This window comes from Chamaea fasciata, unplaced genomic scaffold (assembly GCF_029207755.1).
Source record: "Chamaea fasciata isolate MVZ Bird 193981 ecotype frontalis unplaced genomic scaffold, bChaFas1.0.hap1 SCAF_2, whole genome shotgun sequence".
NCBI lineage: Eukaryota > Metazoa > Chordata > Aves > Passeriformes > Sylviidae > Chamaea > Chamaea fasciata.
In genome coordinates, this window is record NW_027094087.1 from 698,078 (window position 1) to 726,032 (window position 27,955).

At 52.7% G+C, this 27,955-nt stretch overlaps 1 protein-coding gene across 1 annotated transcript in view; it reads right to left on the reverse strand.

The window, feature by feature from the left end:
• TIAM1 (TIAM Rac1 associated GEF 1) overlaps positions 1-27,955 on the reverse strand; it is a 133,113-nt gene that overhangs the window by 36,030 nt on the left and 69,128 nt on the right. Inside the window, exons 5-12 of the mRNA XM_066207232.1 lie at positions 16,811-17,258; positions 14,983-15,155; positions 12,193-12,417; positions 10,716-10,901; positions 8,162-8,308; positions 5,778-5,852; positions 5,180-5,350; positions 427-531 (exon numbers count right to left, since the gene is read on the reverse strand). Of these exons, the coding sequence (XP_066063329.1) occupies positions 427-531; positions 5,180-5,350; positions 5,778-5,852; positions 8,162-8,308; positions 10,716-10,901; positions 12,193-12,417; positions 14,983-15,155; positions 16,811-17,258 (1,530 nt within the window). The remainder of the gene's footprint in view (positions 1-426; positions 532-5,179; positions 5,351-5,777; positions 5,853-8,161; positions 8,309-10,715; positions 10,902-12,192; positions 12,418-14,982; positions 15,156-16,810; positions 17,259-27,955) is intronic.

Below are 27,955 nucleotides of genomic sequence, written 5' to 3' on the forward strand. Positions count from 1 at the left end.
AAACAAAACCAAAACAACAAAAAACCACCCAACAACTTGTGTATTTGCCCCCTCTTTAAAACTCAGACAGGGACTGCAACAAGAAGTGCCCAGGCCTCCACACCATGTCTTTAAAACCTCCACGGACAGCCGTGAACAACAGGAAAAGACAACTTGGAGGGAAGTTAAGCTTAAATGCACCTTAGAGTGATTTTCACACATTGCCTGTGGCTGTCCCTCCTCTCTCCCCAGACACATCCACACACAAACATGAGCTAAACACCAACGTTTGCAGAGATCCCTTTGCTGAAGGCCAATTTGCCATGGTCTGCAAAGCACCATAATTGCAAACTAAAAAGCACAACTCCGTGCTGCAGGACGTCAGATAAACACTAATTAGCAGCGTCCTGCCCAGAGTCATTTCGTTTGCCCAGTGGGCAGCATTACCAGTTCATAGATCTCCTCCTCTGGCTTTGGTACATAGCACTGGAGCTGGTTCTCAATGAGGAACTTGAGGCGCAGGTAGTGAGCAGAGTAGTCCAGCTGGTGTGCCTGCAAGAGACAGAGAGCCTTTAGACAGACAGACAGCCTCCCCCTCGTCTCTGACCCTCACAGGAACCCAGCACCATCTCCTGCCTGGAACCTGACCAAAACCTGCCCTTCCTGCTGTCCCCCAGGAAAAGGATCCATGTACCCACCTGGGAGCAGCCTGCTCGGCTCTGCTGCCCTGGCATTCTGCTCCCACCCAAGCCATCCCAGAAATAAGCCCATGCTGGAACAGAAACCTCTCAGCATTAAATATAAATGGATATTTCACTAAATGTTCTGCTAACAGAGCAAAACGTAGCAGGAGAGGCGATTTCTGTTTGGTTTGGGGTTTTTTTTTTGAGCATCTTCATCATTTAGCACGTAAATACGATGTGGCAGGTTTCAAGCAAGGTTAATAAACACAAAAAATATCTGTCTGTCTTCTCAATTCAAAGCAGCTCAGGGCACACTGGCTTTATGAGGATAGAAGAAGCCAAGAGTTGCATCCTGGATCGCATCCCAGTGGAAACAGGTCACACCATTTTAATGAATTAGTTATAATTAGCTGAGGATACAGCATTTGGTCTGGGAGATGTTAATGACCTTTTCTCAGCATGATTAATAAGGTTGATTTAAGCAGAGGTTAATGCAGTGTGTAATCAAAACACATTATAAGTATGATAAACACAAAGGATATTACCCAGAAGTTACTTTCAAAGTTCCCGAACTAAACCTAATGAGAAACCCCGAAGTGATTCACAGATACAGGAGGTAAATTCTCCTCACTGTCACCTCCGAAATCCCACTATTAAAGGCTTTTATACCTCAGCCTTTTCATTTTACGCCAGCAAATTACCCAGGTTTCTCAGGCTGTGCTGAAAACAATGGCTTATCTGAAAATTCATGCAAGAGCATCAGTATTGCCTGCTTGTCCTGGTTTTTAAAGCCTGGCTTTTCCAGTTCCAGCCGTGATACAGCAGCACCGAGGTGATGAGCAATGTACACTGAGGGAGCTGGGGAAAACATCCCACCCTGACCCTCCAGCAAACGCACAGAGAACAGGGAATGCTTTGGAAAGCCCGGATTAGCCCAGGAGTAAAAAGCTACCGATAATGAGAAGGAAAACCAAACCAGATCTGTTGCTGCACTCTGCACGGTGCTCTCTTCAAATACGCCCAACCCAAAGATCAAATTATCCTTGGATGAAACGGAGAACCTGAAATGGAATAACCTCCACAAGCCAGGCAAATTCCTAGTTAATTAAATAATGACTGAAATCTACCAAGGGCCAAAAGAAAAACAGCTGAATGTAGGAGATCTCCTTGCCCCTCACTGTCTTCTTTTTTGGAAAGCTTCTTGCTTGCTCTTCTCACTGATTACTGCTGTTCTCAGTAGTTTTCTCTTTACTGACACGCACATACAAACACCTCAGGAACTAAAGGGAAGCAGAACTGGCATTAAAGGTTTACAGGAGCCCTGGGTTACTTTCTGGTCAGCTTACTTTTCTGTCCCTAGACACAAAAGCATCTTAAACAAAAACTCAGAGAGGAGACCTAAACCTGCTGAGTGCATCCCCCACGTCTGGGGGTGTCCAGGGCAGGGAAGGGAGCCGGGGAAGGGGCTGGAGCCCCAGGAGGGGCTGAGGGAGCTGGGAAAGGGGCTCAGCCTGGAGAAAAGGAGGCTCAGGGGGGACCTTGTGGCTCTGCACAACTCCCTGACAGGAGGGGACAGCCGGGGGGGTCGGGCTCTGCTCCCAGGGAACAGGGACAGGAAGAGAGGATTTCTTCCATCAGCCCAGGTGGGTGCCATCAATCCAGCACACTGCAAGCCCACCCAGGTCAGGAAGGAGAGACCCAAGCACGGTGCAGCCCCATCAGACACCCCATTTAGTCAACTGACATCCTACAGTTGCCCCAGGGCTGTGTGTACCTCCAAATCTGACACTGGCTAAAGTGTTTCAGACGGGGCCATGATGTTCTACGGAAGTGAAAGGAAAAGGTCCCTCGAATGTGGACACGGCCAGGCTGCCCTAAAAGCCAAACCATTAACCCGCTTTTCGTTGCTGGGAGCTGCATCCACATGTGGGAAGGTGGGAGCAGAAGCAGGGCAGCTTTAATGATACGAACATCCTTTCAAGACCACCCAAAATACCTTCCAGCCGTCCAAAGCGGCTTCTTGGTTTATTTATCTCTCTCCTAATAACTCTGGCTGTGTCTGGACTAAATTAAGAAGCTAACCCCGCTTAAGGCACAACCGAGAAGAAAAATTCACAGCTGGGCTGGGCTCCCACTCGCGAGGCTCCAGGTGCCACAGTGGGCTGGCACACAAGGGCAGCTCTTCACCCAGCCTGGCTCCTTCCTGGCCAAGGAGAGGGCCTGGCACGTCCCCCCGGCTGGGTGGGGTGACCTTTGCGGCAGCACCACCACAGGAACACGGCCACCAGCCCAGGGCAGCGCTCCTGTGTGGCCCCAGCTCTCCCAGCAGGAAAACACCAGCCCAAAGGCAAAGGAAGCCCCCAGAGCATCAGGCTTCAGTAACTTCTCGGAGGCTTTGAGCACGAGCCCAGAGACCTTGGGGTATATCTGCTTCTTGCCCCCCATGCAGGTCCCTTTGAGAAATGTAAATTGCGAGAGGAAAAAAAAACCCCAAACCTTTCTTGCCTCACTTTTTATGCAGTCGAAAGACAAAATGCCATGTAGTCATCGAGGCTTGTTTTTTTTTACTGCTGTTATCTCCACATTGGGTTTTGGTGTCATTATCTCCACGCTGGCTCTGCCTAAATCCATACACAGAGTGTGATTTTCTCCTCCATTTTAAGACATACCATTATGCAAATGCCAGTAATGCATATACATTCGTTCACACTGAGCAGTGCCATCATCACAGAATCACAGGATGGTGAAGATTGGAAGGGACCAGCTACTTCCTATCAGCCACAGAAAGCAATTTAATGCATATGCACTGAGTCTTCCTGCCTTCCAAGTGATGTTGCTAGTTACATCTTAGGAGAAATCTTTGAGAAACCACTTTGAAAATGCTTTAAACACTCCTCCCACCAATCTTGAATCATAAAAATGTCACAAAGCATCCTCCAAAGCCTAACTCGCTGTACAATAACAAGCAGCGATGTTAGCATAAGAACACATTTTCCACAATCGCTTTAGTGCATTTAATGTTCTCCAACAGAAGAATCAGAAGCTCCGTTTAGCAGCACAGATTTAACCACATCTACAAACATGAGGAGGTTTATATGAAACGTAGAGCTTGAAATGTTTACTGTACCAGAACTTGACTGGTTCTCAGATGGCAGATGGCAAACTGATGTGAAATGATGTGGATCAGATATTAAAGGGGGGAAAATGAGCTGAATGCAGGAGACAGAAGAAAGAGATTGATTATTAAACGCTACGAAAAAAAGGCATCTCAACAGTGTTTTTCAGGCTGAAAAGTCTCACAGAAAGGAAAGAAACAGATAATAGCTCTTGGAAAAACACTCAGCAACCTCCCCTTCTCCTTAAACATGCCCACCCACCACAGCAAAAGCACAGTGAGAGACCAGACCCTCAGCAGGCACCTGCTGAAACCACGGAGCTACACCAGCTCACCCCAGCCAAGGATTCAGCCCACGAGCAACCATCCTCACCCAAAGGAAACCATAAATCCTGAAAATAAATCATTGCTAATAACGTGTCATCCAGCTTCCCCGCTATGTCTCCCTCCAAAAATGTCATCCTCTGCTGAACACAAAGCAGAGCTTTCACAAGCCGCAGCGCACCTGGCAGAGAGACGAGCGCACCGTACAATTACTGGAAACAAACGCCTTTCTCTCACTTTCCCTCTCTTTGGAAGCACATGCAACACGTTCTGAAAGTCCCCAAAGTTCAGCTCTCAACAGTAATAAATGTTTCCTTTTCTCCTGCTGTTGTTGCTGTACAAAGCAGACTCGCTTTCCAGAGCAGCACGTGACAGGAGTTGGGTCTCGCTGGCTCAGAGAACACACGTTACGGAGCTGCCAGATCTGAAAGCCAGTGTTTAATTTGTCAAAGTTCCCAACTCTTTAGAGATGTAACTCTTTTTAATGGCCCAATGCCTCTTGATACTTCATCTGGCAAAGAAATCCAGGTGGTTTTTCTCCACCCCCCCTCCCCAACTCCAATGTAGATAAAAAAGCTTTCCCCTGTCCCCTCCTGCCACCCACACGAGGTCGGGTCTGATCCTGCAGTGCAGGCAGCAAACACTGGCACCTTCTCCCACTCCTGGTGCTGCTGTTCTCCCAGCGCCAGCCTGAAGGGAAGGAAGGAGGGCTGGCACCAGGAAACAGCCCCCTGGCTCCTGGGATCACCTCACCTGCCTGGCAGAGGGGGAAAGGGCTGTGGGAGGGACGCAGAGCTGGGGGCACCAGGGTGGCTGCACCACCACAACGTGGGGCACCCCGGGGCCGGGAGGGTGTCCCACTGAGGGACAGAGGACGGCTGGCTCTGTGAAAAGCAGCAGCAGAGGCACAGCCAGCCCGGGAAAGGCACTGGGAATGCTCTGCTGCGCCCCTGGCCTCAGCGCTGCGGCGCAATCTGTGTTCTTCACCTGACACACACCCGGCGTCCCGGTGCAGGGCAGCCCAGGCACTGGCTCAGGAGGCTGCACTGCCGGCCCAGCTGCCCCAGGGCAGGTTTACCTTGCAGATCATTTCCAGCACGTCCCGGGACGTGTCCCCAGGCCGGATGACCGTCAGGGCAGGCTGGTTGTTGGGCAGGCAGAACCACGAGGGCGTGAAGTACTCGTGGACCCAAATGTCGCAGTCGGGGTTGTGCTGGTGGACACTGCTCAGGGCCACTTCTTTCTCCCTCTGAAGAGACAAAAGCCAGCATGACCATCCCAGCCCGACACAGCTCCCTCTCCAACAATAACCAGTGCGTTATGTGCTGTATCAGAGCCCTCTGGAAAAGAAGATATTTTGCTCCTAAGCCCAGGGTGAAGGCTTGTCTGAGCAGGATAGAGTGTGCCTCCTGTGCCACCCACACAGCTGCAGTGTGCTTCTCCTGGGATTTCACCCTATGGCTACTGGGAATGCTAGGAATGTAACACAAAAATAGTAGGGATGAAAGCAGATTTAAATTTAAAATTGAAATGTGCAGTGTTTCTGGGCAAACCAATGCCAACAGAACTCTTGCTCCAATGCTCAGAAATGGCGAAACGGCAAATCTTCATATTTATTCTGAAATTCCTGGCTGCAGACATGGGGGAAGGAGGCAGCTGGAGAGCTGGGGTCTTACCTTGCCATCCGGGACTGTGTCATCGAAGATCCCTTCGAGAGATTTCTTCACTGAATCGACTCCTTCTCCAAACACCTGAGGAACAACAGAGGGAATGTGCTTTAAAACACGAACCCGTCTGCAGCACATGCCACGGGCAGAACAGCCTGTCTAACATCCAGCACGGAATTCAAACTGGGCAATACAAACATCCATCTCCAAACACACTGCCTGCAGGAAATTTTCACTGTTGTAGAAATTTGGGATGGGGAAAACCTTCTTCAGGGTGGGTAAGTCACATCCAGCAGCCCCTCTAACCTCTTTCTGCTTGAGCCTGTCATCCAAAAAGAAACAACACAAGAACAAAGAGGTGTTTTCAGCAGAGGGGGGATCCCAAACACCAGGTCGGCTCAGGGAATACAGGGAAGTGCTGTCCTGTGTCCCCCAGCCCCAGCTCCTCGCTAGGCCCGCTCCTCCAGGGCACAGGCGTGGCTTTACTGACACAGGCACACCTTTGCAGCAGTCTCTGTCCACACCCAGGCCCTCCACCAAGGTTTGCAGGGCAGTGAACTGGGGGACCTCTCCAACATTCCCTGCCTCTGCTGCAGATGCACTGGAGAAAAGGAAAATAGCAGCTTGATGGAAGAGAAGGTGAGCTGAAAGACAAGCTGGTGATGGGGTGGTACAGGAAGATTAGAGGCCACTTCTGCTTGGAGGCCTGTCCTGACTTCCTTGGCGGAGCTGGGCTAATTTTCCCTCTCTTTCTGCCGGGTTTCCACACCAGTGAAAGTGGGAAATGAACACTTCCCCACCTCTGCCAACACTGACAGCTCAGGAGGGCTCTGCCTCGGGCTGGCTTTGTAATGACCCAGCTGCCAAAAACGTACTCGGCAAACATTGAAGCACAAGTCAGCGTAACCCTTCCCCAGTGAAACAGGAGCTGGTAACCCAGCATGAGCCAGAGAGCCAAAATCAAGAGGATCCCGTGCAGGAGGAATGACCCAACAGGAATATTTGCAGCATCCACCCCAGATCAGCACAGGACTGCATCAGATGGGCAGGCAGGGTTGGTGCTGCAGCAGAATCCAATCGTGAAAAGTTGTTCAGTTTTATAGCTCCACATCAGCACAGCTGTAGGATCCAGTTGCTGGGCTGGTTAATTATTCCCTGGCTAAAATGAAGCAGGGACCAGGCAGGATGGGAAAAGGGCTCCGCCTTTCAGGGATTTACAGCTGGTTGTTTCCAAGAGGCAACACTTTGCACACGTGAGGGAAACGTGTTCAGGCACTGCATTTAGACACTCTGCTACTTTCTCAAAAGTTCACACTTTCTACAACTCTCTCCACAATGACGTTCCTTTAACCTGGAGCAGAACCCCTCTCCGTGCCTGTGCTGTGGAGGAATGAGGGGGGCAGGAGCAGGGGAGGCAGCGTGAAGAATGCGATTATCTCCACTGAAAGGAAAAACAAAAGGGAGAGCTCAGGGGAAAAAAACAGGTTTGAAAACACAGCACAGGCAGGATCCCAGCTCAGGACAAGGGATTTGGGGCAAGTAAATACAGAGCAACGGGGATGCTGCAGCATGGGCACAAGGAATTGGGGATGTGCTCATGGAGCTGCAATCCAGCTCAGCCTCTAAATATCAGGTGAACTTTTAGTGTCTCGCTCCAAACAAGCCGAACAATTGCACGGCATTCATCCTCTGCTGAACAAAACAAACACCCACTGCTGCTTCAACAGACAGCACAAGGAATCACAGGGCACAGAACAACGTGTGTCCCCAGCCTTTCTCCCCACAAGAAGTGAGAGAAGAGAAAGAAAGGCAGGGCTCACATTTCCCGCAATTAGATGAGGTATGGCTCTCAAAAAGTGAAAGCTGTAATTAGGGATGTTTGGACGGAATAACAGAGAAGCACCTTCCTACCACAGCGGAACACGTTTTCTAGAGAACGATCTGGGCAGTGACTAAGTGGGAACAGCAAAACTTCTGGTTTTTTATGAATCTGAAGCAAAACAGGGAGTGTCCCGACTAAATGCAAAGCTTCTTGTCGCTTTAGGAAGTTTTCACCAAACTCAGCTACGTTTAAAGCATTACACAAACTCATCATTTTAAATTAAAAACAACCAAACAAGCCTGGATTGCTGGGGGTTTGTTTCTCTTCAAACTTGTATCACTGCTCCCGAGATTAGGGAAGGCACCTGCAGGAAAAGCAGAAGCAGCAGAAACGCAACAAGAGAAAGAAAAACCAAAGGAAGGGCAAATGCCACACCTTGGCTGGGAGCTGCCGTGCCCTGCTGTGCAGCTCCAGTCCCTGCTTTCTGAAGGGGATGAGGAATGTGACGACTGTGCCAGGGGCTCTTTGTGCCCGCTGGCAAACCCACCAGCCCAAACCTCCGCCTGCTTACCTGGTTGATGCTCGGCCTCCCCTGCTTCTTCTTCGAGGTGGTGTCCAGCCCCCAGAGGGAAGAGAACCTGCTCCTGCGCTTGCTGGCGGACCTGGACATGGCCTGTGTCCTCCTCCTCACTCCCGACTCCCCCGTGCGAGCCGCCACCTGCCAACGCCACACGGCTTCAGCGCCGGAGCTGCAGCGGCCCCGCCACACCCCACACCTAACTGGGGGTCTGGGGGGGAACAAAGGCAAATCCTATGGCAACAAAGGGTTCTTCCTCACTGCTGGGAAAGCGGGGATGCTGCCAGGCTGCTGCCTTCTCGCTGCAGATTAACTTGCTTCTCCCCGCATCAAACATTGAAATGGACAGGACACACCACCAACATCATTTTCTGGCATTCGATGGGGAGATATTTTAAAGAAGCCTAATCACCATAGAGCAAAACTTCAGCACCAGTGAAGGCTCTGGGTTTTTTCGTTTATTTTTTCTTTTCCTAGCAAGGTTTCAAAGCCGGACGGGTGAAACCTGAGATTTCCAGACTTATCTGTTGCTTCCCAAAAACTCGGTCTTCCTCTTTTCTCTTTCCTGTGGAAACAGTCTGGCCATCCTGCTGCTGCCTCAGAAGTGCAGCAAGGCCAGATAAAGGCTTGCAGGGAGCTCACGGCATTTAAACCTGCACTTCCTCAAAGATAAGTGACATCTGCAGGACTGAGCCAGGCACAGGAAGGGGAAAAGCGAGCTGAGATGACCCTTCCCATCAGAGCCGTGTCAGCTGCCGTGCAAAATGCCCCGTGGCAACGAGAGACATTTGCCTTTCCTGAGCCCAGCCGTGTGGGGAGCGTTTCCCAGGAGAGGAAGCTCTGTGGGACATCACTCAGAGCTGAAGAGCTCAGCCCAGAGTCCAAGGAGATTTCCCACGTGGAGGTGGCCTGAGGAGAGGAGCTCCTCTCCTGCCAAAAAGGGAGCGGTAGGGAACGGCAGGTATGAACGGGAGTGAAGGCACAGTCAGTCAGACAGACAGACAGACAGACAGACAGCCCCGCCCTGCACTTCCTGCAACACCTCAGTGCTGCGTTCCCACAGCCCAGGCCGGCAGAACGGCACTGCCACACGTGCGGGATCACCCACATCCCCGGGTGATGCCCCCAGCTACCCAGCCGAGGACCTGCCTGCTTGGATGCAGCACATCCCAAACCACAGCTGGGATGCACAGAAGGCTGGCTGCTGCACACGGGAGGGAACTCTGTGAGCAATGGGGGCTCTCCCTGGGAAACGCGGGGACACCAAGGAAAAGGAGAACTTCACCACCACAGCAACATCTCCACTGCCACAGCCCGGACTGTGGGAGGCTTCGTGGTCGTACCTGGGACATTTCTGCAGAGCCACCTGGGATAACCTAGCACATCCTGGGATCAATGGACTGGGGAAGATCTTCAGGAGACTTGGGCCATGGAATCACAGAATGATTTGGGATGGAGGGGACCGTAAAGCTCATCCAGCGCCACCCCTGCCGTGGGCAGGGACTCCTTCCACTGTCCCAGGTTACTCCAAGCCCTGTCCGACCTGTCCTTGGACACTTCCAGGGATCCAGGGGCAGCCACAGCTGCTCTGGGCAAATTCCCTTCCTGAAATTTGAGTTCGGGCTCCTAACATGAGGCTGCATTTCCCCACATTCCTGGGGGCAAAGGAGGACACGAGAGTTTGCTGAGAGGAGAAGAGAACACGTGTCTCTTCCAACACAACATTTTCAAAACACATTTTTTCCCTTGGCTCTCCAGAGACGCCAGCATGAAGAGGCAGACTGTTTTTCAGGCTAACACTCAGTGCTTTGCTTGATGCAAAAAAAAAAAAAAAAAAAAAAAAAAAAAGCATAAATGCAAATTACAGCCCGCCACTTAAAAAATATAATAAATCCACCAGCAATTAGCAGGATGATGACGCTAATCTTTTCATATAGGAAAGAATAAAAACGCCCCTAACTGAATTACAGCTCTGCATTCAACTGAAGGGTACAGCTGACATCTACAAGACAACAGTGGAGCTCAGCTATTCCTGTGAACCTCCAGGAGTCCAAGCCGAACCTACAAGAGCTTGATTTAAATTCATTAAAACCCCGCCACTTTGCAAAACATCTCCCTGTACTTTTAAGAGCCGGGTTGTTACAGTACTTAAATTTAAACAGTCATTATTTGCCACACCGTGGGTAGCAGAGAAGAACATTGCTGCTGCCTCGTGGAGCATCAGGTGTTGATGACCAGCTGGAATGACTGGTCAGTAGTTTCATCCACGTGGAATGAAGTCAGATATGCCTGAGAAGGTCTCAGCCAGCACATGCTGAGGGCCTCAGAACGGCTCCCACTGACTCCACAGCACGTGTGCATCGAGCCCAAGGCTGTGGACACTCGAGGTGACCCTGCTCTCCTAACAGGAGAACCTGTTTGTGGTGGAAATTCAAAATGACACGTGCAGGACAAGGACGGCTCTTGCCAAGGCGGGGGCAGCAGGCACCTCAGCCACCCCCAGTGAGAGCAGGCTCCCCCGCAGGCCCAGCCCAGCCCCGGCACTCACCAGAGCGTGGAAGGAGGACACGGAGAAGATGCCCAGGCGGCCCATGGCCACCTTGGTGGGGCGGCTGGCGAAGGCCAGCAGGCGCTTGGGGTTGGGCAGCTCCCCGCCCTGCAGGCTGGCCAGGTAACAGCGGTACCGGAACAGATCCATCTGGAACTGCTCCAGGTTCTGCTCCCACACGAAGATCTGCGGCGGACGAGGTTCAGCAGTGAGGGGAGAGAGGGGGAGAAGAGGGCGGTAAATGCCTTGAGAAGATTCCCAGTAACGCACCCTTCTCCCCAACGCCGATCTCACCCAACAATTCCCGCTTTTCCCACATTCCCCTGCCCTCCCAGCCCCCCCAAAGGATGCAAACAGTAAAAGAGTTTTCATTAGATGGAAAACAACTTTTCCTACATTCATGGCAGAAGTGTCCTCCTGGGACAAACTGCTCCTTTGATACAATGCTAATTAAGGGGATTAAAATTTCGTTTTTAATTTTCTTTGTATTTCCAGGATTCTCTGCTCAGCAGTCCCTTAAGAGGCTTCTTTCGGGCATCAAGAGCATCTGCGGAACCAGAAGAGCAAACCACACCAAACTCCAGGCACAGGGCATCCCAAATCAGCAGCCGCAGCAGCAGCTTTGCTGTGAGCAACAACAGAGCTTGAAAAAGTGCCATACACTGGGGATAATTAATCTGATCAGTGGAAGAGTGCTGTAATCAGCCTACGGAAGGACTTATTTAAATAATTCAAATAGCTTATAGGAAACTGTTTCAAAGCATCCAGACAAACTCAGTTACATAAAGAGGGAGACTGCTCTGCCCTCTCCCTGTGACTGACAGCCTTGAGTGGAGCTCTTCAGCATCTCCCTCCCCTCTCTCCCCTTCTCACGGGCTTCCAGGGGGTACAAATCCCTTTAGCTCAGCCCCAGCCACTTCCCATGCTTTGCACGACAGGCACACTTGGCAGCCGTGCTACGGGAGCTCCAAATGAGGGAAGCAGGAGCCATATGTTGAGCTTCCCAAAATAAGGTGCTGCTGCAGCAGCGGGAGAGACATCTGCTCGAGGCTCTCTGCTGCTGAAACCCAGCCACGCTGTCCACTTGAAGGCAGGAGGAGCGGGCCCAGGGGGAGCCAGGGATGCACCACCAGGTCAAGGCAGGCCCTTGTGACAGGCAGAAACCCGGCAGGGCTCCTTCAGCCCAGCTGCCAGCAGAAGCAGCAGCCTCTGGCACACTAAAAGCAGCAGCAGCAGCAGCGTTTGTTGGTGTGTGAGCAGCTGTTCCCCAAGGCATCCTCCGGCCATGGCCTGGCAGCCTCCTCAGCCAACCTCCTGCTCTCCCAATCTCCTGGAGGCCAGCAGAAGCCAGCCCATGCTGGACCTCAGTGGAGAAACGGTGCAGCTGAGGCAGCCAGCACAGCTCTCCTGCTCCCACCAACCTCCCAAAGGCCTTCACCCCTCGCTGGAGACTTCCTTCACACGAGCGAGAGTTTACCTGATCCAGTATGGTCTTCTTCTTCTTAGAGTCTGTCACAGAGGACAGCTGCATTTCCCCCATTTTCTTCATCTTCTCGTCCATGTCGATCTTCTGCTCCAGCTTTTTGATCTCAGTTTTGAGCAGCTTGACCGTGTCCTCCTTGTGGTGCTGCCGCGCCACGGCCGTGGCACAGGCCGAGTGGATCGCCGTGATCCAGTTCTCCAGCTCCGTCTGGCTGCTCGTCTGCGCACAGGGAAGGAAAAGCCGGGAGCCTCTTTGAAACTGATTGCAGATTAACAAATGCAATTCCAGGGAGTTTCCTTTTCCTTTGATCTCCAGACTCAAAGCCTTACATCCACTTACTCCTGCCGAAGTAATAACCCCCCATCATCCCTAAGCAGGCCATTTTTAACTCGGCACCAGGCACTCAGCACTCGGAATCACACCTCTATCTGTGCTCTGCAGCTGGGGGGGCTTCCCAGCAAGGCCTCAGGAATTACCTCCCTGGCTCAGAGCAGTGCTGCCACCATTTCTAGCTCGGCATTTAACGATGATTCCTAAACTCCAGTTCCTTAAGGCAGGGAATGCAGGTTGGAGCAACCTGGAATGGTGGAAGTGTCCCTGCCCGTGGCAGGGCGTGGAACTGGATAATCTATAATGTCCCTTCCAGTCCAAACCACTCCGTGAGCCACCAGGCTGGAGCACGGGACACCAGAACTTTTTCCCAGAAGGGAACTATTCTGATTAGAGGCTTTTGACACACAAAGAAGAATCTTTCCAGATTCCTCCTTCCAGATTTTCAAAACAAAAAGTCAGTCTTCTTAAGCCATTTACTAAACTCCATTCCTTTTCACAGTAGGTCATAAAACTTTCCAGCCAGCTCAGGGTTGCAGAGGACTTTCTGTGAGTGTCAGCCTGTGGCAATAATCACACTGGTATTTGGCTCCTGGCTGGAAAAGTAGCAAGGTGCCAAACCACCTTGTTCTAATTAAACTTTCTGATGATGCCTGATCTATTAATAGACAGCCCAGCATGACTTCTCCATGTGCTGGGGAAGATGAGGAAGGTCATCCTGGCTGAGGTCACAACCACCAGCCAAGGATAAAGCTAAGGAGAGCTTCCCAGAGAAGCCCAGCTGGGCTTCAGACTGATGCCCCCCAAGCTTTGGTGGTGCTGAAGCAAGTGGGACACACGTGTCCCAGAATGACACCACTTTCCTCACTCTAAAAGCCCTAAGCACAAACAGGATCTGCTCCAGAAGGACTGAGCTCCTCCTTCCCAATTCCCTTGCCTGCAGCTGGCACGGGACACAGGGCATGGCTGAAACTGGTCAGGCTCTCTGCCCAGGCAGTACCACCAGCAAGCTCTCATTCCTCTGCTGAAGACACTGGGAAGTCCCTCCTGCTGAGCAATGTCTGCTGGAAAGACAGGAATTATCTGCCAGAACAGGAGACACTTTGCCCGCAGTCAGGTGGTGAAACCTCATCCCCAGCAGAGGAGAGATCAGCACTGGACTTAGAACGAGATCATGTGTTTGTTAATTCCTAGCAAAATCCTTACAGCGTTTGTTATCTCACTGAATTTCAAAGTACTATCTGTATACCATTAGATTCATTTTTCCTTCTGGTTTCCTGGGGAGAGGGAGGGGAAAAAAGGCTCAGGAGTGGATTTTAGGAGCTGGCAGATGAGCAGGCGATGGGAATCACGGCCCCTCTCAGGGAAAGGGCCACACACAGAGGCTGCACACAGCTGACACACGTCCGTGGTGTCACAGGTTGCTGTGAGCTGCTGGCACACACGTGTGCCATGTGCCATGTGCCAGGGCTGGGTGTCTGTGGGCACAGCCAGAGCTGCCTGAGCGCCGTGGGAGGGGTGGGATGGGATGGCTGCAGGGCTGTGGGCAGTCCAGGATGTGTGGGATCACAACCAGCCCCGCTTCCTCTCCCACAGCACACAAACAGCCTCCTGCAGGGCTGGGCCCCTGCTTGCCAAACCTGTTTCTGCAGCTCTGTGCTGGCTGAGGGGCACAGACAGCCAAGGGCCACTGCTCTGAGGGCATCCCCTCCTCCTCCTCTGCTTCCATGGCAGAAGGGACACATCACAGAACATTTCTGCCAACAGAAATTACTGAGTTTTGCTTGAAAAGCCTCAGTTTTGCTCCTTCCCTGCATAAAAAAAACTACCCGTGGCATAATGACACCGGGCTCTTAGGGGAGAGAAGCTTTGGGGTGACCTCACTGGGACTTTCCAGTCTGGGAGCCCACAAGAAAGACAGAGAGGGATTCTTTGGAAAGACATGGAGGGACAGGACACAGGGAATGGCTTCCCGCTGCCAGAGGGCAGGGAGAGATGGGATATTGGGAAGGAATTCCTGGCTGGGAGGGTGGGCAGGCCCTGGCACAGGGTGCCCAGAGCAGCTGTGGCTGCCCCTGGATCCCTGGCAGTGCCCAAGGCCAGGTTGGACACTGGGCCTTGGAGCAGCCTGGGATAGTGGGAGGTGTCCCTGCCCATGGCACGGGGTGGAACAAGAGGATCTTTAAGGTCCTCTCCAACCCAGACCACTCTGTGGCTCTGTGATTCCCTCTCACCTGGAGGAAGGTCTCCAGGTGCCAAAATACACATCCCCTTCCCAGGGAAGACGTGAAGGACAGAGGGGCAAAGCAGATTTGACACTGATGATGCCCAAACCACGTCCTTCCTCCAGTGTTGCCAGAGGAAAACCCCAAACCTACTGGAGCCGGCAGGATTCAACCAGAGCTAGGACACCCTCCTCGCCGGGAGACAGAAAAAACCTTTGCCAAAACCCACCTGGAAGAGGAAAGCGTCCCCGAGGGAGTTGCTGAGGCAGAAGACGAAGTCCTTTTTGGGGTGCTCGGGCACGGCCTGCACGATGCTGTTCTCCACCCACACCGCGTGCTTGGGGATGCTGTTGTGGTCGATGCCAGACCTGCCGTCCGTCTCGTAGAAGAACAACGTGCAGCCTGCAGGGGACAGCGAGCAGCACGTGAAAATGCCCTGCTGGTTTGGGTGCCAGGCAGGCACAGCCCGAGCTGCAGGGCACACCATGGGAACCCTGACCCAGCGCCGTTTTGTTCTCCCCTAGGATTGCCAAAACTGAACGTCATGGGCAGTAAAATACACTCCCTGATGAGAAACATCGGAAATCTGGGGTCACCCATGGCCACCCCATGGCAGGGAAGATGCAGGTGTGAGATCCTGGTCCCCTGAGGGTGACAACCAGCCCTGGGAGCAGACAGCCCCCGGGCATGGGCCAGCCTCAGCCTCTGCAGCTGCTGCTACAGTCCCTGCAAGGCAAAGATCAAGCCATTTAATTACTGGATGCAGACAGTAACTGGAATTAAAATGGGCTGGGATGAGCTGTTCTTGCTGAAAGACTGCCGGACAAAAAAACTTAGCTGGGGACAGCAAACAACCTGCTCGGTGTTAGAAAATAATCTTCACAATCCTCCCGGGGAAGGAAAACAAAGTATAGAGCAAGGGTGCAATTTGGGAGAGTCCAAAAAGAAAAGGGTCTCCTCCTCTCCCACCTTCCCACACTATCTCCAATTGTTTACAGGCTGGCACATAGTTGCTGTGTCACTGGAAAGGGATGCTCCGGTACCCAGCCTCTCAGAAAACAATTTGCAGCCGAACAATGGCAGCTGTTCACTTCAAAGCCTCGGTTAAACACCGCCAGTACCAGGGCACAGCAATCCAAGCAGTTAACACTCCACTTGAGCCAAAGCACTTCAAAACAACATCACTCCCCTGCTCATCCTTCCCCTTTCTTCTCCCAGATGGCCCTTTGTTTGCCGGCTCCTCATGCCAAGATCCTTCCTGCCCCCTTCCCAGGAGACCAGGGCTGCCCCTCGCCTCCCTCCTCTTCCACTTCCCCAGCTCTCCAGCCACCCCAAGGCAGAGCTGGCTCTTTGCTGTTGGTTTTAAAAGAGCACTGCAAATTAAAACGGAGCATTTCGGGTGACCCCCCTAGAGCAGGAGACACGGCTCTGCCTCTGCTGGCTCCGGCCACCACAGAGGAGAGGGAGGCCTGTCCCAAAGCTCTGGCTTCCCGTTTCCCTGCTGATGAAGCACGTGAGGATGAGTTTATGAGCGTGTGCCCAGCAGTAACTGCAACAACCCGGGGAGAAGAGGGTCTGTGGCCCGGGGTGCCCACCACGGAGTGGGTGACACAGCCAGAGCCACGTGTGAGCCTTGATGACCAACCACAGCTTCCTGCCCACCCTGGAAACGTGCTGCAACCCTGAGTATTTATGCTCATGAAGCACCTCTCAGGGAAGGAGAGGTACAAGAGAGATGCAGAGCACGGCAGAGACCCTGTGTGAATGCCAGCCACTGCCATCACCATCAGCTTCTCCAAGGGAACACCCAGTGCCCAGGGAAGCCTCCCTGGGTGGTGCCAGCAGGGCTCCAAGCAAGGCATGAACCCCACTGCGGCGTCTTGGACTACACCCGTGCCATCACTGAGCACGTCAGCAACCGCCAGGTAAAACCTCCGGAAAACAGCAGGGCCGCTCGCCCGCACTTCACCCCAATGACACATGGCACCTTCTGCCATGAGCCCAGGCCCCTGGTTTGGCCACGCCACAGGACACACCCCTGCCCAGTTCCTCCGTACCTTTCAGGGACACCCAGTAGTGCTTCCACTTCCTGCGCGTGGCCGACTCCACCTTCTTGTTCTTCTTGTGCACCAGGAAGTTTTTGACGGCCAGGGCGCCGGCCTTGCGCACGGTGCCCTGCGCGGCGCTCAGCAGGATGTCGGACTGCCCGGGGGAGCTGAGGGTGCCGCTGCTCTGCTCGTCGCTCAGGGCCGAGCCCGCCTCCTCCAGGGGCTCGCTGTTGGCCGTGCTCATCTCCAGCTCGCGGCGGAAGTTCTCGTAGACGCCCTGGCGCAGGCCGTCGCCCGCCGAGCTGCTGCCGCTGTCGCTGCCGATGAAGGCGCGGCCGGCGGGCGGCGAGTAGCTGGCCGTGGTGGCGTTGGAGCGCCGCGACAGCAGCTCCGTGTCCGTGGCCGCGCCCTCGATGCCGCTGTCCGTGAACTCGCTGCCCTCGCCCGCGTTCACGTCCTGCTCGGGAGAGAGACACGGGGTCAGGGGAGAGCTGGGCCGAGAGCCGCGGGCACCGCGGTGCTTCACGCCTCTGGTTCTTCTGGCGGTGGGAACCCCTCGTCTCTTCTCCTCGCTAAGACAGACAACTGGAGGAAAAGGTGGGGTGGTGACCAACGGGCTGTCCTGAGGCAGGGAAGAGCTCTCCACCTTGGAGAGAAGGGCGAAGCTGTCCCAGGCACTTCCCTGCAGCTTCACGGGGACAGCTGCATTTTCAACCCTTAACATCTCACGACTCCAGGGCTGCACTTTCCCGACTGCTGCAGGAGCCCCTGTGGGTCCATCCTTCGCCTTTGGGGCATCTAAGACAAGATTCCTTCCTTCTGGAGACAAACAACTGGAGGAAAAGGTGGGGTGGAGGCAGAGCTTCCAGCACAGGTTAGGAAAGACCAGCCACACGTGCACCGCTCCAGGTGGCGCCTCCACGGCCTTGGCAATTTGGAGTGTAAGATGCAGCATCATCTGTTTACATTAAGCCAAGTTAACAGTGCTAAAGGTTTCGCAAAAGAAGAACATATGGTAGCAAAAACTGGCAGTGTTGAGAAAAGCAGCGCCCAACCTACGCGTTTTGAGGAGAAAACATTGATATTGTGCATTCGCACCTACAGCTGAAGACACATTTCAGACACCCCAAGGCCGACCTTTGAAAATTACGTAACCACGAAGGTTCTTGTTTTGTTTTTTTCCCTCCTGACAGGTTAACGTGGTTGAGATTATTTCTGTTCTCATCACAAACTGTAATGATGGGCCATGTGATATTTCCCCACCAAACCCCACAGACCCTTCCTGGTCCCCTAGAACTTGCTGTGCAAGGATCAGAGGAGACAGGAACACAGCCAGTTTGAGCAAGACAGGAGAAAACCCCACTGAATTGGGCTTTTGATGGCTGTCACTCAGCCTGCCCCCTGCTACAAGGCTAATCCCCCCCAGGAGGATGCCCACCACCACCTCGGTATCTACAGGCACATCTGTGGCAGATTTTGGAGGACAAACAAAAGCCAAACCCTGTAAACAAAAGCTTGGAAACAAACATTTTAGGTACTTGAGTGAAGAGGATGCAAAGAAGTGAGAAACACGGCCAAAAACAACAGGAATTTCAACCTCTACCTCTCCTGCAAGAGCAGCTAGTCTTGATTCACAACTTTAACAGAAAAAAAGAAAGAAAGAAAGAAAGAAAGAAAGAAGATGAGTCTCTAAGAAGAGGTAGCAGAACGGGGTATTTATTTGGAGAGAAAACAAGCTTCCAGATGTTGGCTCAAGCACCAGTTTTCTTTGTATCCAAGAGCAGCTCTGTGGAAACAAAGAAACCCTCCATCAGCTCAGTGTGAAACCCTCCTCCTGCGGAGCAAGGGCCAGACTCAAGAGCTCAGGGGCAGGGGCAGGGCTGACTAACTTTCAAGGCATTAATTTGCAATGGATGGGCCCGTTCTTTATAAACACCGCTTCCCAAGGGACCCTTGGAGTCCAGCTGGAAGAATAAGCACTTCCTTCCCCGCTCACTGAGCGCAGTTCTGCTGGTCCATCTGGTGACTTCATGCAGCACACAGCGACAGACAGGCTGCTCTGGCCAGGCCAGCGCCGCTCTGCTCCTCCACGTGCGGATGAGCTGCTGAGCAGGGTTTCCTGGAAGCACAGCCCTGTCCCCACCCAGAGCAGCTTCCACAGCCGCCGCACGTGGATGCTGCTGTTCCAACACTCCTGGTTTTGGGAAGCCAATTACCTCCTCATTCTGTGCAAAGGAGGAATATCTGGCAAAGGGGAGGCAGAGCTGTGTTTACCAGCCCTGCCACAGGCAGAGTTTCGCACTGTGCCGTGAAAGGCTGGATGGTGCAGCTTCCTCCCCTGAGCCCCTGTGCCAGGGCACTGCCCCTCTGCCAGCACAGACACCTGCAAGTGGGGCTGAACCAAACCCCTGCCAGCACTGGGATCATCCTTCCCATGGAACCACTGTTTCCCGGGCCCCACTTCACACTGACACACAGCAGGGTCAGCTGGGATATTGGGGAGGAACATGGCAGTGTTCAAGGCTAGGCTGGACAGGACTTGGAGCAGCCTGGGACAGTGGAAGGTGTCCCTGCACATGGCAGGGGGTAGCAATGGATGAACTTAAAGGTCCCTCCCACCCAAATAATTCTGTGATTCCATGAATCTCTGCTCTACCAAAAGCGCACAGTTAGTTCCAGAACCTTAGCTGATGTAACTTTTAGGAAGCCTATCTCACGCTCCAGTTAAAATGAGCTGATTTAAGAAAACAAAGAACTGCTAGAACAGCCCACCAACTTGAGGGAGATAGGATTTGTAAGGCTACAGCCTTTCCAGATGACCTTGGTGAGACGTTGTTTTAATTGCCTCAGTTTCCTTGTCAATAAATGGGGCTTATACTCTGTAACTAATATAGGAGCATATCAGCTCATTAAAAAGAATTATAAAAAACCCTCAAGGATGGAGAACTCAGAGTAAATACATTTGTTACACCTGCTCATAAGGTTAAACCGTAGCACATTTTGCAAAGATCCCCACAACCTTGACCACAACGCAAATGACGGGCTGGCCTGCTCAAAAGATCTTTTCAGTGTAATGCTACAGCCCTGCTCCTATCTCCCTCTGCTCCCTGCACTCCCTTTCCCACTCCTGAACGCCCCTTATCAGACACTGGTGGGCAGCCCATTCTTCCAAGGCCTCCGGCAGGAGCAGGGTGTGAGCAGTTCACAGCCAGGATCGCTCTGCCCCCCCGGTTATCCAGCTCCCATTGAGGGAGCCTGGTGTGCCCCAAGCCTGCCCCGGGGGGGAGGATCCTAACTGGGGTTAGGAGGGCTCAGGGCATCCAGTGCACAGCTCCCTGCCCTGAGCTGCTGCTGCTGCAGTGTCAGCTCGTTCCCCTCCCAGCAGAGGGAAAGCTCCAGGCAGCTGCTGCCATCTGCTCCGGGAGCCTGGACACGCTCAGCTCAGGGCTGCGCACAAAGCACAGAGGTTTAGTGCTGTGATCCCACAGAAACCTGCTGGGGCTGGGGGGGACACCGCCCCTGGCCGGCAACAAACCACGGCAGGGCTTGGTGAACACGGGGGTCTCACTGCTCGGCTGAAGGTCACTCTGTGGCAAGCAGGGAGAAAGGCACGCGGAGACCAGGGGCTGAGCAAGGGAACTGAACGGGCTCTGGGACTGTGCTGGCATGGGGAGATGTGGGAAGCAGCAGCAGAGCTTCCCCCGGGGATCTGGGATCCCTGGCACTGCCGAGGGGCTTGGAGGAACAGCACCATTCCTTACACTGGCAGCGCCTACAGTGTCCCTGGGGTGATGAAAGGAGGCTCAGCAGACAGCCCTGCGGGGAAGGAGGACGGAGAGGTGGAATGCCCAGTGCCACAGAGGTCCTGAATGGTGCCATTGTCACCCACAAGGCCACGTGCCAGGGCAGCCCTACCAGCATCCCAGAGCAATGAAGTGCAATGAGTTATCACAGCCCCATCAAGTGCAGAGAGCAACTGAACTGCTGGACCAAGTGGGTAAAGTGCTACTGGAAGCATTAGCAACCCACTTAAACATAGGGGTTTTTCTTCACGTGAACACTGGGTTTCAGGCAAAACAAAGCAGCGGGGAATAAAACTGTAATGCAAAAGCTCCATCAGGCTAATGCACCTGGTGCTGCAGCTTTTGCATAGGCTCACGTGGTACTCATCCCTCTGCATGCCTGCTGCAGCCACATCAGTTAAATCACTTCTGCTAAATTTAAAAGATAAACAGAAAAAAAAAAAACCACCCAACCTTTGCTTTAGGAACAATGTCTACATTCAGCTAGAAAAAATCAGGGGAGGAGTTTTGGGGCAGGTTCCAAGTGTCCCCACGTTGAACATACCTGGTACTGGCCTCTGCTGGAAGAAACCACAGGATGGGACGGGCCTTGCCCAACGCTGGTTCATGACTGGGCACACTCAGAGTGCCTGCAAGAGCTGCACTTCCCAGCACCAGCCCTGCCGCAGACACTGAGACAGGCCTCGGTGAAACACCTTCTCCTGCCCCACCAGCAGCACTGCTTCAATGGGCACTTGGGGGCTGGTTTAGTAGGAAAAGTCTTACTTCCATAAATATAAACAGTTCCTCGTGGTTAAAACTTTCTAAACGAACCATTAAATTAAGAGTACAGCTGAGTGGGGGGTTTTCTTGGAAGGGGCTCCCTCCAAGCCAATGCACATCCTTTGTTCCCTGTCCTGTTGAGCAACAGAGCAGTCAGATGCTCACACTCAGCAAGAGTGATTGCACACAACCTGTCTGGCTGCTCCTGAGGCAAGCACCGCAGAATACATTTCAATTGGGCCAGCAGCCTGATGGTTTGCATGCTTTTATCTGACTGCTGGCCCTTTGAAGCGCCTGTGTGGAAAAAGATTGGCCTGATAAGTGTTTTTCCTTTCTTTTCAGTACTGACTCTGCCATCATTCGATGGTCAAGGTATGGCTTGCTGCAAATCCAAATTGAATCCTTCCTGCACGGTCACGTCGGGAAGCAAAGATAAATCCTAAACTGCAGCTGGAACCTGAGTGGGAAGAAATGGTTTGATCCCTGCTTCTGTGCACTCACAGCACTGGGGCAGCAGCTCTTGAGATGCCTGAAAGAGTCGACATTTTTAAGAACTTAAATTTAGAAAAAACCAAAATAATCAAACCCTTGCACGTGTCATTAAAGCTGCTCAGGGTAGTATGATAAGCAAGCAGGTTTGGGCCATGGTTCTCTGGAACCAAATTTGCCCCCGCCAAAAAGGGATTAGGCCAGACCTCCAGATACTTCTCCTGGCAAAAAACTCCAGTCTTATCACGAAAGGATGAATCACAGTCACAGGTGTCTGGGCAACAATCCCTGGGAAGGTCTTAGGGCACGGATTTCAGTGGATCTGGACCCAGGGTTCCTTTGTGAGCTCATCGAGGTGAGCCCTTGCAGTGCAGTTTGGCACCCTGGAAGGACAGACAAGGCACCCAGGAGACCCTGGGATGTGGGAAGGAGCTGTGCATGCACTGTGCTCCGTGCCAGGGGTCTGAACGCCCCAGACCTGCAGGCAGCCCAGGCTGTTACCTCAGCACTGCCCTCGGCTCCTTCCCTGTCACTGTCACTACGCTGTCACCTCAGCTCTAGGCACGGAGGCTGAGCAACACTTTGGTTCACTGATTCCCCAGCTGTTTTCCACCCAAAGTGTGGGCCCCTGCAGGAAGATCATCCCTGTGCTTCCCCAGGGAACCTGGTTCCTCACCTTAGATGCCCTAAAGGCAAATCACGGGCACACGGGGACAGTGCGTCCTGCAGCAGCCAGGAAAGCACAGCCCTGGAGCTGTGAGACATGAAATGCTGAAAATGGAATCGCCCCACCAGCTCCTCCCTGGCTCCAGCACTGACTTTTGAAGGGTGCTGATGTCCATAATTCCATGAGGGAGACTCCAGCCCTAATCCAGCAAAGCCTCTCGCAGTGTGGTCCCTGCCTGTAGCTCCTGACACCCGCACGGATCCGGGGCCAGCTCCCACTTTCCATCCCCTCAGTTCTTGGGTGCTGCAGTGTTTGATGCCCCTGCTCCCAAAGGATGCACCCAGGAACCCCCAAATTTACCCTGACTTCATCCCACCGGACCACCCAGCTGAAGGAAGTTTCCAGAGGAGCTGAGTTAACCATGAACTAACAAAAGCAGCCGAACTGTGCTCGAGTTAAACCGAGGGCAACGTGCCATCAAAATCCTCCCAGTTCAATTAAAATACAGGGTTGGGTTACTTTTTGTTTGCTGGAGCCAAGAAGAGGCAATTCTTCCTGAGAGGCTAGAAATGGGGGACAGCCGCTGGAAATCCAAACACCCCACGTGGGAGGAGTTCACCTGAACACAACCTAAGGAAGCAGGGAAACGCCTGTCAGCAGGGATGAGAACCAGGCACAGCATCACACGCTGAAGCTCCCTGAAAAGGAACACTTCAATGGAGCACTTCACTGCGAAGGAGCACTCCTGCAAACTGCATCCGAAGCACAGCCCAGCGAACAAGCGGCTGGGACAACCTGTCCGTGATTTTTTTTAAGTGCAAAATACTTGGAACTAGAACCACGCAGTGTGTACAGCTTTACGGAGGATACAGCTATTGCCAATGTTGTTACATACACTTCAGATGTATAAATGACAAAGTCCTACTGTTTAAAAAAACATCCCTGAGTGGAGCTAGATCAAATATCAGGACTGGTGATTTGCTTTCCCTTGGCCTCCGGCCGAGAGCTAAGGAAGAAAAACAAATTAAGACCTTTGAAAGGATATCAAAATATTTGCCAGTGAAGACCAAAACACCAATTTTCACATGCTCCTTTCCCTGACAACATCGGGGCAGAGCTGTGTGCTCTGGAGGGAGTGACTGCTGCTTGCTTTGAACTATCCCGACTAGGAAATACCTGATCTAATCTCCTCCATCTGGGTGACAGGGCAGGGAAGACCTCTGAGCCTGGAAGCGAAGCTCTCTCTTCCAGCCTTCCTCACCGAATCCACTTCCAGCCAGCCAGGCTATAAACAGCTCGTTTGGCCCAGACACCCAAGGGCTCCGGTCATTCTGAGCTGCCACGCCACGACCCAAGATGTGGATTCCCAAGCAGTTTGCCCTGCTGCAAGCCCGGGCTGCCACAAAAACGAGTGGTTCCTGCTTCCCCCAGCCCCTTCCCACCCCTTCCGTGCCCTCCCTGCCCTGGGGCTGGGGCTGAAGGCACAGATATTTGGGGCTGGTTTGCCTGGAGGCTCAGCAGGGTCACAGCTGACCACTGCCCCTCAGTGGGATCCAGCCTCAGGAGGATCCCATTCCCAGCTTCTGGGGATTGGGAACGTGGCTCAGGCTACATCTGAGACCTTGGGAATTGGGTACACAGGGGCTGGAACCAGTGAGCCCAAGCGCAGCTGCCAACCAGTAACACCCTGCTTTTAGCTGCTCGCTAACCTGGGCCAGGAATTGTCACTGAATGTTGGCAACTCTTTATTTCCTTCCTTGATTCCACCCGGAGTCAAACAGCTCAGATTAAAGGTCCGTGTCCATCTGATGAGGAATCCCACCTAGGCTGGAAATAGCCATGTTTTCCAGATTACAGGCAGAATTCCTCTGGAGGAGCAGAGCTTCAGCTCTGCCTGGAAGAGCCATGGCTGAGGAGGGCTGAAAGAGCAGGCTGGAAGGCCACAGGCGCTCTGCAGAGAGTGAACAGGATGCAGTGGAAGGCAGAAGCAGAAAATGATTTCAGAAAAGAGAATCCATGGCGGACAGGTCAACCCAGGAGCCTTGGATGCATTCCTTGCCCAGGAAGAATCCCATCTCTGACCTGCTGGCTTAGGGAGAAATGCCCTGAAGGAAAATTCCCCCAGCCCATACTCTGTCTCTCTTTTCCTGAGCAGTTGGTATCTGGGGAACAAGGCACTGGGCTGGATGGTGCATCCATGAGACTGACCCAGTGCGGTCCTTTTCCATTTTGGGCTCACATCCTCTAAGCCACGGAAGGATTTTGTGAAAAAGTTTTACACAACTTAAAACCAAGTATCAGCTCTCTGGAGTTCAGCCGTCCTACAGAACATAATGGAACACAGTAACCAGCTACAAAATTCCCTGAGATAGTAAAAAAATAAAATCAACTGGAAAGATTGTCTAATTTTAGACTGGTTTCTCTGTACATCCTGATCTAATTCCCACAAAACCCCTTGGTTTCATCTCCTGCATATTCTGCAAAAATTTTTATGTAGGATTCTTTTTTTTTTTTTTTTTTTAAGGTTTGAGATCCCAAATTCCTGCAGGCTACCTAGAGAGGCCTAAAAATAGCAATAAATTTGAAAATTGGACAAAAGGGGATTTAACACACCAAGGACATGGCCTGGGGCTGGTGCTGAAGCCAGCACAGCTTCCAAGTGAGTCAGGCAGGAAAGTTTGTTCCTTTCCCCCCACTCAGCTACGTGAATATGGAATAAAGAGGTGGCAAGACAGGCTTGGAAGGGGCACAAAACCACATCTCAAGGCTTTCATCCCTCAATTCAAAGAATCACAGAAGGATTGGGTTGGGAGGGAGGTTCAATCCCATCTCATCCCACCCCCAGCCACGGGCAGGGACACCTTCCCCTGCCCAAGGTTTCTCCAAGCCCCATCCAGCCTGGCCTTGGATACTTCCAGGGATTTCCAGGGGCAGCCAGAGCTTCTCTGGCAAATTCCCTCCTTGGAATGTCAATTAGGGCTCCTAACAGCAGGTGAGCATGGGGTACATTTGTCCCTGAATGTCTACCAGGAGGAGGAGGAGCGAGTCTCCTGCGGGCAGATGCTCAGCTGCCACAGGACACAACAGGGCCTCAGAACAAAATGTGGATCCCACAAAACAGGCTGCAGGATCCCGGGGATCTCACAACCCACAGTCAGAACAGGCTGTATCCAAGCGGTGCTCTCTCCCTTGCAGGGAAAACGGGTGCAAATGTCAGCCAACTGAGCCCTTCCCACCTACACCACATCAGCTCCAAAAGCCAAACAGGATCCCAGCAGAGCTCCCCGGGAGAGCTGAACCCTGAATGGCACAACGCCGGCAAAAGCAGAACTGCTGCGTGGGTGCCCCAGAGCCACCCTGGGAGCACTAATCACTTGTGCACATTGAATGGAATTGTCTCTCCATGGGAAAAAAGCTCCCTTCAAGTGGAGACTGGCTCCCACCGTTCAATTTAGGGTTTAAATTTGGACACAGAGAGATTTTCTTCCCTGTTTTTGGTGTGTTGCTGGTTTTCCCTTAAATGGAGACCCTGTGCTTGCAAAGAAGCCACGGATAAGGCATTGCAACAAAACATGTGCAGCCATGATTCCGGCACCTCCTTTGCAGGATGCATCTGTCCAGAAGCATCGGCCAGCACAGCCCAGAAAGTTCAGCCAGTGACAACCTGCAGTAAACTTAACTTCCAGAAACCATGGTGGTGTTCGTGAATGCAGCTGGGCATGCCATGGAATGATGGCTGGATGTGGGAACCAAACACCAGGGCACAAGAGCCAGTGCTCAGTGGTCTCAGGCTCTCCCTTCTGGCAGTGACCTCTTTAGGAACTAAACCAGTCAGAAGTCACCACCAGTGATCATCGGGCCCTTCCAGAGCAGCTGGATCCGGGCAGAACCTTCACTCCTGGCCAGGAGGGAAAACTGTGTCCAGCACCCCATTACACTTGGCCCCGGGTCACCTCTGTGTGGTGCCCTCATGGCCCTAAGATGTAACAATTATTCTGTGGGATTGGGATGGGGGAAGCAGTTTAAAAGGCTGGCCAAAACACAGATTGATAGCAGGAAGGGTTTTCCAGCATGAGGACACACATGGCAGGCTCCGGGACAGCAGGGTCACCCAGAGTATAAAGACAAAAGTGCTGAAAGAATGGGAGGGCACAGGGAAACAAAACTGCCCAAAAGGTGCCCAAGTGCCAGCTGGCACAGGGCACAGCTGCCACTCCACACCAGCAGTGTCGAGGAAAGAGGAGCAAAGTGAGACACTGCTGACCGGGGACCTGCTGCAGACACAGACTGGTCACTTCCCTCCCCTCAGCCCATCCAGAGCCACCTCATTGGGCTCACCAAGGAACTCCTCTCACTTTGTGTGCAAATTTGGACTCCATTTCTGCCTTTTTAAACACATAATGACAGTCGTTTCCCTAAGCTTGCTCAGGCTAGGCTGGGGCTGACATGACTTCACTGCTGACAACTATCTTATACTTACAGGATGCTGCTGGGATTAAAGACTTGGGAGGAGGAATTCTGACCTTTGCAAAGCTTTAATTTTGTTGAATTTATCCGTGGTAATAATCACTGCTAAGACTCCTCACAGCAGTCATCTCCGCTCTTGGGAGACACATCTAGTGAAACCAGCCCCACAAAATAATTTCCCTGGGTACGGCTGAGGCTTCACAAAATACTACTTGAATTCCAGACTTTCACTACATGCCTCGGAGGAATCTTCTGAATGCCAGGATAGGCACCAAGAAGAAAAACAAAACTGCTTGGCTGTTCATCACTCACTCCGTTCTCCTTTTCCTTAAATACACTCGAAAGCGGGCTGCAGGCAGCAGTTGCACCCAACAGTCTTCAGGAAAGCTGTTAGGTCCAAGGCTGCCAAAAACCATCTATGGGTTTTTGGGGGTTTTTTTTTTGCTTCTTGTTGTTCTCTAGGTTTTTATCCTGCACTGGCACACCGGAGGCTTTTCACCTCCGAGCATGAAGAGCTGACTCTGAAGAACAAAGCTGCTGATGTGGGATGCTGCAGCATCTGTCCCAGCACGTCAGTTTTACATTTAGCAGCAGCCCATCTCCACAGACCAGGCACAACCAGGGGGTCCCTGAGCAGCCCCATCCCAGCAGCTCCCACCAGTCAGTGCCAGTGGATGGGGGGACACGGGCTCCCGGTGTCTGCTGCCCAGGCTGGGATCTCTGGGGTCTCTGCTGGAGGCCAGGGAGCAGCAGGACGAGTGCTGGCCAGCCTCTGGCCATCACCAATGTGCACCTCTCCCCCTTTTCTGGGTCAGGCGCTGCACAGCACACAGGGTGAGCCAGGCAACGGCATCAGAGGAGCAGGCCTGCCCCATCCCTGCTCTGCGTCCCCAGGCCACGTTTCTGAGCCATTTCTAGAGAATAGTGCACGTAAAACACACCACTGCCAGCTCTTCCACCAGGCAG